The following is an 11,154-nucleotide window of genomic DNA, read 5'->3' as shown; positions in this document are numbered from 1 at the left end:
GACTCGTACACAGCGAGGGGGACACCTCTCGGGGAATGAGAGGTGTTTTCAGAGAGGAAGAGAGAAAAAAACAAGACTTGTGAATTGTGTGTGTGTGTGTGTGTGTGTGTGTGTGTGTGTGTGTGTGTGTGTGTGTGTGTGTGTGTGTGTGTGAACGTCTGCATGACTGACTGCATTCGTGTGTAAAAGTTGTCAGAGGCAGGCCAGTCTATATTACATCAAACGCTGTATATATTACACATATTTAGACAGTATGCAGTATGTATGTTTCACACAGTATTTCCGAGCATGTTTCCATCTCAGCACACAGTGCTGCGTGGTCGTTCACATGATCTTGTGTTAGGCTGCCACCTGTTGGCATAACAGTGTGTTGTGGGGAAATAACAGTGCACAGTTGCTTCCCAGCAGTGATCCATCTTAAAGCGTCAACAGTACCATTAAAACTTCATCAGCTCATAAGATCCAGAAGATAAGGCTCACGATATCTTGTGCTTCCATAATTGTCAATAATTGGACAAAAACAAATATTGTCCAATGAAAACACCTGAACCAACCACCTGAGTCAGTGTGTGTCTCAATACTTGTAAAAGGCCTTAAGTGCTATTCAAATGTCTTCAATTAATCTGTCAAAAGTCTTCAAAAATGCTAAGACTTGTTTTTCTGACAATGCAACATAAAAACTCAAAATAATTGGTGACATCTATTAGATTAATAATTTACCGAATGCCTTTCGCAACAACGTGAGCCGATCAGGATAGTGGAAACAACAGCTGGGCTGCTCAGAGCAGATACACTGTCTGTCAGCTAGCGACGACATGGGGAAGTGTTTTACGTAACATAAACAACATGAAGTAACTGATCTCGTTTATTTTCTTATTCGACTTTGGTTCTTGTAAAGTTGGTCTAAAATATCAATGTGAGTTGTCGTAACTTTTAAGTTAGATTTATCATTTTGTGTTGATTTTGGCACTCCCTATGGACAAAAAGCGGTAGTGTTTCTGAGCACCAGATTCCATTTAGAAAACCTCTCATTTTACTGCAGCAGGTGTTTGACAATCTGCTACGTGCAGTCCTGGTTCTGGTTCTCCCGTGCCTCCCTTTCCTCCAGCGGGCCCAGTAGTACCATCTGGTTCTCCAGCAGCATGGTGTCGGTGTTATCTCCCAGTGGGTAGCTGGTCCAAGCTCTGCTCATGGCCGGAGGAGTAGACGTGGTTGTTGGGCATGGAGCTCTCCTTCCAACTGCATATTGAAGGCGGCAGCGAAGCCCGATCTGGGTCAGGTCCCAGATTCTCATTGTCATCTCAACTCTTTTTCGACAAAACAAAAAACACCTCAAGAGTGTAGAACGTTTGTGCAATTCAGGTTGTTTTATCAATTATATAGATATAAAAATATACGTATACAGAAACAAAATATCAAAGTATAATGGGGGAGGGGGAGGGAATCAACAATTTCATTTCCCTGAAGTGAAAAGCATTCATGTTGTTTCCAGTTCCCCCATCTGAGCCTCTCCAGGACTGTTTATTTGTGTTTGTACACATCCTCCCTCGCCTCTTATGGTCACGATCGAGGTAGATGAACAAAAAGTAATGGCTTTGAATGAAACATGCAGTTTGTGGTGATTCCTGCAGGTAATTCCTTTCTTATGAAGCTCGTAAGCTTCTGCCAGTCGGATTGAGGCTACAAACAACTTGAGAGGTTTTTTTTTTTAAATGTATGGACATAAACACCAGAACTTTTTTGCTGCCACAAACTACAACACAGCTTCACTTAAGTTTGCCCTCACGGATGATAAATTCTATATTCATTGCTCTGGTTAAAATGCTTACAGCCTTGCACATAGAAAAACAAATGCGTGTTCATTTCCCCCTGGAAATGAAATGGATGTTGCATCCTGTGAGATGATAAAAACAAAAAAGAAATCAAACGAATATCCTCGTGCATGAGAAGATGAACACGACTGAACATTCTGAATGCCAATAGCTGAGTTGAACCAAATTCCATACACAATATCTGAGTTGCAGTGTGATGCACTGAACACTGGGAGGAAGCATTTCATCAAACCTGGCACAGTTAAAGCTCAGACTGCTCTTCATTTCAATGGACGCTTTCTATGGCTTTCTGCTCTTCATATTATGTCACACTCCTCGATAAAAACTGAAATCGAAAGGACTAAATTCAGCTCCAACGCTCATTTTCCATTAATCAATTAATAAATAACTCTTCGACTTTCTGTTTGGGTGTTTTGACTCCTTTTTAATTTTCAATGGTGAAATGTGGACACAATTGTGTAGTAAGAGAACCATAAAACGCACGCCACACCCTGAAACGTGTGGCGATGCTGTTGTTCCAGTTGTCTCTTGTGCTGAAGAGTCGGTCCAGCTGATCACAGGCTTGGCACGTCGGCAGCGGTCGCTCCGAGTTGGAGCCACTGGAACACACAAGCCCTGCGAATCAAATATGCTGTCACATGATCAAAGGGCGTTTCAAACTGGGATCTGAGGCGGAAATTTGCAAATGGCAATGTGTTGCAAGGCTAGACACACTCACTCAGTGAGAAACCAAATGTGATGCTAATGCTAGCTGTGGCTAACCCCATTCCCTGACCAACATATCACCTAAGTAAGTGTATATCAGCTACATTATCATCTTGTCCCAGCTGCTGGGCGATCTCAAGCCATATAGTGTCCTTGTTGTTGTTGAGGTAATGGTCTGTGTATTATTTTTCTACAATACTAGGTGTTGAGGGTCCAAAAGGATAATACGCTCCTGGAGCTATACCTCAGATATGACATCACTTGGAAGAAATGATTTCATTGGTCAAACATATATTAAAGCAGGTCAAAATCTGCTGAAATTGTGTTCCGTTTGAATATTGTTTCCCACGCACAAATGTCCCGCATGAGTGTGCAAGCTTAGAACCGACAAAATCAGTTTTTATAAATATTCATGACAGAATTTCAGATGAAAATTTCTGCTAAAGAAACAAATGTGTATATAAGAAGTGAACCTAATCATAGAGATGTCATCCGTTTGTTTGTGGACTAAGGTTTTGAAGCCTCGAGTTTGGCATTCTGGCTGTCGCCATCTTGGTTTTTTTGGAAGGTGGAGCTAAACCAAACGCTGAATAAGACATTTTTAGGCAACAACAATGTTACAATTATGAACTGAAAACACACCGTGAAAGGGTTAAAGTTGTAAGACGAAAACACCGACAACGCCGTGGTAACGCCTGTCAATCCCAAGGTAGCCCCGCCCTAAAGCATCCCCTGCTTTATGGTCTGTTTGACTCTAAATGGACCATAATGTACTAAATGAACATCATGCTGTATTGAAGAAGACTTGAAACTAGAGATTGAGACCATGAACTCATGTTTACAATGTTTACTGAGGTAATAAATCAAGAGAGAAGTAGAGTCATTTTCTCATAGACTTCTATACAACCAGAGGAGTCGCCCCCTGGTGGAAATCAGAGAGAATGCAGGTTTTAGGCTCTTCAGCATTGGCTTTAAAGCCGAGGCCAGTTTATTCACCGACCCTTTCAGAAAATACATTTTTGAGGAGCACCTTATGGTTCTTACCCAGGCTTCTACATTTCCTGGACATGTACTCCTTTTTCTAAACATTCATTACATTTTATATTCCACAGCAACCTGCATCACCTCCTCAACTCCTTCTAGACTGAGTCACACAGTCGGACATTATGTGCTTGCCTTGCTATAATCAGCATGTGCTTGTGCTTATTTGTGGGTTAGATATGTGCGTTTGAACCATGAGGCATCTCACTTAGCACACTCAGGCTGGCTCATCATGTCCTAATCAGAGAGGATTGTGAATGTGGCAGAGAGTAGACGTCCTACATTCAGGTCTGTGCAGTCTGGAAAAAAATGATTGAAATTGCTTATTTAAAAGGCATCGAAATGTCGTTGCATTATTTATCTTTATCTTAAGCAAGCATGTGACAGATTATAAAAAGTGCCTGTCTCTTTTCTTGTCATACTTATATTTCTTGCTTTTACTCGACCGATATATGGGAGCAAAACTCTTTTATTACTGATTATTGATCACAACTTTTTCCCCTGAGAGGGTTGTAGAGCGCAGTGACCTGCGACGGGACAGCAGATGTAATGCGGAATGGAAAAAAGAAGCGAAAAAACATGAAGAACATCAACAAATGAATTTCTGCATATACTTTCTCTTCCTTATTGCTGGAGGCCCTCTCTATTTGGACGGCTGCTGTTTTTCTGCTGCAAAATGGAAACTAAACAGTATTTCTTCCTCCTTGAATAATTAGTTGCCGCTCACGCTCACACACACACACACACACACACACACACACACACACACACACACACACAACACACACACACACACACACACACACACACTGGCCGCTGCTCTCTCATCCAACCACTTTATTTATAGATCGTCCAGAGACGGGAGAGAGGAAAATGTTTAAATAACTCGACTTTCTTCCCCTTTTCTCTCTTTCATTCTCTTATTTCCTCTCTCTCTCTGTCTCTGTATCTCTTTCTTTCTCTCTCTCTCTCCCTCGCTCTTTCTCTCCCTCTTACTCTCTCCCTCAATCCTTTCGCTGCTGCTTTTCCTCAGCCCATGAAACTATTTGATTTCTGTCTGATCAGCTGCAAAATTGAGTGGATCTGCACACACACAAACACACACATGTGCACACACACACACACACACACACAAACACACACATGTGCACACACACACACACACACACACAAACACACACATGTGCACACACACACACACACACACACACAAACACACACATGCGCGCACACGCACTGTCCACGGACTGACAATGAGGGAAGCAGGACTTAGAGTGCACCCCAATTTGAGCCGATTTTCTGTGTCCACCACAGTAAGGCCATTCAGAGAAGAGAACAGGTACAGTATGCTACTGTATTTTTGTAATTGCAAATTTACTGTACTACACTATATGCAGCTGTTTCAATAGACATTTGTAAAGTTCATCACTGTAGTATTGTATACTGTAGTAGGCCTACAGTGCATTGTAGGCTGTATAATGTACAATAAACAAATTGTATGGCCTTGAACATCGTGCTTTCTATTTGTTACAGTAACAGTACTGACTGCTCAATAGATGTTGACTGGTTGCAGGTTCATATCAACAAAGAACAAGAATTACAGTATCACAGAGACAAAGGACACGTTTGTGAGATGCAGGGTACAGTACTGTAAAAATAGGGGTACAAGGAGGAGGAAGAACAAAAGAAATTGCAAAGAGCAAAGCACAGTAGTCATTTCTGATCAATTTTGAGCGACTGTAATAGAACATGTTTTCGTTCATGTGAAATTTGTTTTGAGATTAAAAATCTACTTCTCCCTGAGAACTATATGTTTTGAACAATGTGCTTTCTATTTATTGGTGTATTGTTTACTGACTGCTTGATAGTGTATATTATTTTGATCACTTTGTTTATGATTTGAGAGCAGTGTTTGATTTTGAGCACAGGTAAAACTGTTTTGAGGCGAAAGTTTCATTTTGCAAGAGGATTCAGAGGTTTTGTGAATAGTGCTTGAAGATGAGGTTTTGTGTTTACAGTTTTGAGAGAACGGGTGACCGTTTCAAGAAATGTGTCTTAGCAATCGAGAAAAACTGTAATGTATGCAATATAGGTATATATAAGTAAAACAGAATTAAATAAATAAATGGATGTAAAATAATTAAATGAATACAAATAATGAAAGAAACTGACTTTTACAGAAGGGCATTTGTATCAGTGCAGGATTAGTTACAGATGAGCAGAGCAATGGTAGTGTTGGTAGCACATCACAGTTTTGTTCCAACAACCCACCTCAACTGTTTGAACCACGAGGAGATCATTAATCTGCAGTACATACCTCAGAACCAACACACAGATTGACTGATGAATCAATTTACAGGAGATTGAGTTGCATCCCCTTTGCTCTTTCTACTAAACTTGAACCTTGCCTTTGTTTTGAATCTTTTGTTCACACACTCCTTCCTTCCTTTTGTCTGATTCCCGAACACCTTTTGCATCTTTGTTTTCCAAAAATACAATATTTCAAAACACAGCTTTTTTTTCTTTTCCAGTAGCTCGAAAATGTAATTATGGTGTTTGTGTCACCGTGGGAGGCTTTAAAAGATGTCATGATGCTTTCAGGAGAGCTGATTATTGGAAATTACAAAGAGGCCTCTTGCCAGATTTAGAAGCGCAGACGCCTCATTCGAATACGACAGCTTTTGCTGCTTCTGTTAGGCTAATTGACCACGAGTGTGCGCGCCTCACTGTTTGATTACCTACTCCAGTCAATATATTCAGCAGTACATGATGTAAGTGATTGCATTACAATGTTAGAAGAGGAGGGAAAGCGTGACGGTGTGCTGTGTTCGGGGTTCCCACAGGTGAATCTGTTGAACATTTAGAGCTTTAGTTTCACACAAAAATAGTTACGATTACATACAAACGTAAACACAATCCACTTATTAAGACATAAGACTCACAAATATATATCTGATGCACACAAATGACATGAGCGTGCCCCACTAACTGTAATCTATTACATCAACTGGCTGACTTGCTTCATGACACAAAACATTTTCTGAAGTATCTTAACATTTAAATTTGAATATTTTTTCTGTGAAGATATATGTTGAAATAGTGGATGTGATTAATGGCCTCCAGTATCACTCAAGTCTCTCCTCATTGTCTCTAATCCTTTACTTTTTCTGAATTTAAACTGAATTCAAGCGCCGGCACACGCTGCACAACGTAGCGATGCATCTGTGGCGACGCTTTATTTGTTGATAAGGATACAAGACGTATTCTTACATGGAGAAGAGTGTGAACACATGTGGCCATGAAACGTCCCCAAGTTGATTATTAACATTAAGATGATTATTTATTGGGTCACAAGTTTTCAGAAATTGTATGTTTAAATATGTAAATGAGGCATTCTCATATTAAATATGTGCAAATGTCGAATGGAAATCTGAACATTGTATAAAGCCAGGTTCATAATTCTTGTTTCCTCTTGTTGACGTGTTTGTCAAAGGTTTTTACAGAGGGATCATAGGGTATCTCTTTGTATCACTCCATAAATTAGAAATACTGTCTGTAAAATCTATTTTTAACCATGTTTTTAGTAATAAAATGTTGTATAAATCAGGCACTAAACAAACCGCTCTGTAAAAAAAATGTTCATCATATAGAGAGGAATGAAACTGGTAAGTTTGATGTAAGAGTGAAGTGGAGATTTGAAGACAGGTAGGTTTCACCATGAAACTTCCCCAGTTGATTACTTACATTTGGACAAATATTTTTCATAATACAAGTTTTCTGAAATGTTATGTTTTAGATATTTGGCAGAATCTAATGGTAACTTTTGGTGAGTTTAGGAGAAATCGACAGACTCAAACAGACAACGTATTAAAATAATCACCTGAATGTGTATTTTTTATGTTTTCTTTCCACTATCGACTAAAATAATGGATAAATAGCCAAAGTCAGAAATAGTCATCATGGGGTGCCTCGACATTATGATTTAATGCGTTGATTCAAATTGCAGGCTGTATCATGGACTCCTGTTGCTATAGCCATTGACAAATGATCAATGGTCCTCCATTGGTGATCTAATTATCACCACCTGAGAGAGAGAGAGAGAGAGAGAGAGAGAGAGGTAGAGAGAGTGAGAGGCCGAGAGGTAGAGAGAGAGAGGGAGGGAGAGAGAGAGAGGTAGAGAGAGAGAGGGAGGGAGGGGGAGAGAAAGAGAGAGAGGTAGAGAGAGTGAGAGACAGAGAGGTAGAGAGAGAGAGAGGTAGAGAGAGAGAGGGAGGGAGAGAGAGAGAGAGGTAGAGAGAGAGGTAGAGCGAGAGACAGAGAGGTAGAGAGAGAGAGGGAGGGAGGGAGAGAGAGAGAGAGGTAGAGAGAGTGAGAGACCGAGAGGTAGAGAGAGAGAGGGAGGGAGAGAGAGAGGTAGAGAGAGAGGTAGAGCGAGAGACAGAGAGGTAGCGAGAGAGAGGGAGGGAGGGAGAGAGAGAGGGAGGGAGGGAGAGAGAGAGAGAGGGAGAGAGGTAGAGCGAGAGAGGTAGAGAGAGAGCGAGGGAGAGCGAGAGGTAGAGAGAGAGAGAGGGAGAGAGAGAGGGAGGGAGAGAGAGAGAGAGAGAGGTAGAGAGAGAGAGGGAGAGAGAGAGAGAGAGGGAGGGAGGGAGAGAGAGAGAGAGGTAGAGAGAGATAGCGAGGGAGAGAGGTAGAGAGAGGGAGAGAGAGAGATAGAGCACTGGTGCCTCCGGTTGGCTGCGCTCTCCTCCTCCTCTTTCTCAGCGCCGGACAGACACCGGGAAGCGCACCGTAGACACACGAAGGATGAAGGAACTTTAAATCTGCCTCACAACTTTCAGCGCCTCTCTCTCCCTCTCTCTCTCTCTCTCTCTCTCTTTCTGTCTCTCTCTCTTCCTCCTCCGCTGCTCCACGAGCATCAGATCTGAAGAAGATTTCCTCGACAATGGATTTACCGCAATCACAATCCTGTTGTGAATGATCACACCTTCATTATCATCATCTTCTCCATCTCCTTCTTCTTCTTCTTCTTCTCGCTCTGCGGATGCTCATTAGCGTCGCGAGCCGCGATGATGGCATCGATAGGGGAATTCGACCCTCTCAACACCAGAGTCCCTGCAACTAAAATAGAAGTTACCGTCTCGTGCCGGTAAGGTCAATCCCCCACGCAAATACACACACGTGGATGCAAACGTGTACAAGTGAGATTAAAAGTGGGCATCACGTAAAGAAATGTATAAAAATATGTCTGATACGGAATGCAGATGAAGACATCAGAGTGACAAAAGTTAATTACGTGTGTGTGTGTGTGGCGAATTTGGTTGTGCCTTACTTCTAGTGTAACTAATGTACACTCTTTAACATTTTTTTTTTACATTTAAGATTTAAATGTTAAGTATAGCTGTCCAATGCATTTGCGTAGATCAAGACAAAAACATCTTAAAATAAGTGACATGCATCCATCCCGTGCTGACGGGTCAATCCCATCGGCTGCCTCCCAGCATGCATCAAGGTCATTAAAACCCTCTTGATTTCTGTACTAGGTCCAGCCGATGACCCTCTGATGTTCACAGACATGCATGGTTGTGGATTGATGCTGAGCATCGGGTCACAGATTTAAGCATGATGCAATTTTATACATTTAAAAAACACTGTCAGTAAAATCATCATTTAAAAAAAAAAAAATGATTCCATCTCCCCTGTGACTAAACATCACACCTGGCCTCTCTGCTCGGGTGGCAGGCTGCCTCTCGGCTGAACGCCCGCCGGCTGAACTGACCGGAGCAGTAGAAACTCAGTCATGGGTTTCCACAAACCTACCCGCCTGGTCTCGGGTCTGCCTCCTGAATAATGAATGGGATGCTGCTCGTGTGTAGTCCCTCCTGAGATCCGCCAGACACCTGAGTCAATCTGGAACAGGGAGTGGGCTTCCGATGCATGGATGATGGGGGTTCTTTGTGTTTTCATCCCCCCCACCCCAAAAAAAAAGAATGCAAAAAAAGGCTAGAATTACATGTCAGATGTCTTAGACTGACCAAGGTGGAGCTAGTTGTTAAATTTATGGCATTTTCTCCATCTTTTTGAGAAGAATCTTTTTGTCAGACTAGTGGACAGAAAACATCCAAAATACACATGAAGGTGTTTTTGTTAATGCATTTGTCTATTTGAGTCTGTAGATTTATCCTAAATTCACCAAAATCTCCCATTAGATCAGGGGTGTCAAACTCATTTCCACTCTGGGCCACATCAGCATCACGGTCGCCCTCAAAGGGCCGGTTGTAACTGTAAGACTGTATAACTAACTTCTCCCCAACATATTGTGAAATAACTCTCTGCATTTGATTGTTGTTTATTCAAGTGTACAAATATTGTACATGCAGTTATATAAATGAAAAATGATATTTAAACACATTTCTGTTATTATAACATAAATCATTTTAATTTAGGGTTAAGAAACCCACATTACTCTATCAAAGATCAAACTGTTAAAGAAAATAACAAAGACAAATATCAAACACAAGTTATGACATTAACAGGTCAGGTCAGGTCTGATGAACATGGATAGATGATGTATCCGTGTTGTCTGTGCTTTCATCAACAGTTCATTAGAAACACAAGTACCTGCTCGTCTCTCAGCTAGCTGTGTTGTTAGATTGCTGCTAGTTCATGAACTCGGTCTGCGATGGTGTTTCTTCACAAACTGACATTTGTAAAAGTCTGTATCTGGTCGGAGCTCTGCTCACATACCTTCAGCATGCAATGGGCTGTAGCTGTGTAAATATATTCTGCTGTGATTGCAGTCTGCCTTTTAATTCTTGGACAATTTGATGTTTTTCTTGGAGGCTAAATTTAGCTCCGTGTTTGGTGTCAAAGTGCCGACGTGAATTATATCCTTCATCACAGACATGCCTCATAACACAGAAGACAGACCCGTTTGTTCTCCTTGAAGCACAAACATGTATTCGCTTTCCCATCTTTCATGACATTTTCTTCCCTCTGCATCAATTTTTCTCTTCGTGGACATTTTGGGATTATTTGTCGATCTTTTTCAATCGTTGGAAAACCTCTTTTCAGGCTGTTGCCTCTCCTGTCCACCTGCTGTGATAGTTTTAATGTCGGTACACAGACAACATGCTATCTCATAATTTCAACTTTCTATCTCATAATTTCGACCATGGGGATACTTTTATTTTCAAGTCTAATTTTAATTATTTTTCCAAATTAAAAATAAATAAATAAAAAAACTTTTTTTTTTTTTTTTTTTTTTTTTGCTGTCGGATTCGCGGGCCACATAAAATGACGTAGTGGGCCGGATTCGTCCCGCGGGCCTTGAGTTTGACACATGTGCATTAGATAATGCCTCATTTGCATATCTAAACATGAAGTAGCAGAAAACAGTCTTAACGTGGTGATAACTTTTAGTCTTTCTCAAACACTGGCTCATGTTGTTGAAACAGTCTTAACACTCTCTGTACTGTAATTGTTCGTGAACAACATAATTGTTCAGAGATTTGGACTTCTTGTTTTGAAAAAACAAAACAAAGAAATCTCATTCAAGGACTGACCCAAAGCGAATGAT

At 41.0% G+C, this 11,154-nt stretch overlaps 1 protein-coding gene across 1 annotated transcript in view; it reads left to right on the top strand.

Moving 5' to 3' along the window:
* Window positions 1-8,644: 8,644 nt before the first annotated feature.
* The window catches only part of LOC306781111 (copine-9-like), a gene marked incomplete at both ends in the record, with an annotated part of 128,619 nt that continues 126,109 nt past the window's right edge, over window positions 8,645-11,154 (top strand). Inside the window, one exon of the mRNA XM_079273801.1 lies at window positions 8,645-8,724. Coding sequence (XP_079129927.1) covers window positions 8,645-8,724 — 80 coding nt within the window. The remainder of the gene's footprint in view (window positions 8,725-11,154) is intronic.

Source organism: Melanostigma gelatinosum (genome assembly GCF_949748355.1).
Source record: "Melanostigma gelatinosum genome assembly, chromosome: 8".
Lineage (NCBI taxonomy): Eukaryota > Metazoa > Chordata > Actinopteri > Perciformes > Zoarcidae > Melanostigma > Melanostigma gelatinosum.
The sequence above is the reverse complement of the archived record's forward strand: the minus strand, read 5'-3'. Positions and strand labels throughout refer to the sequence as shown.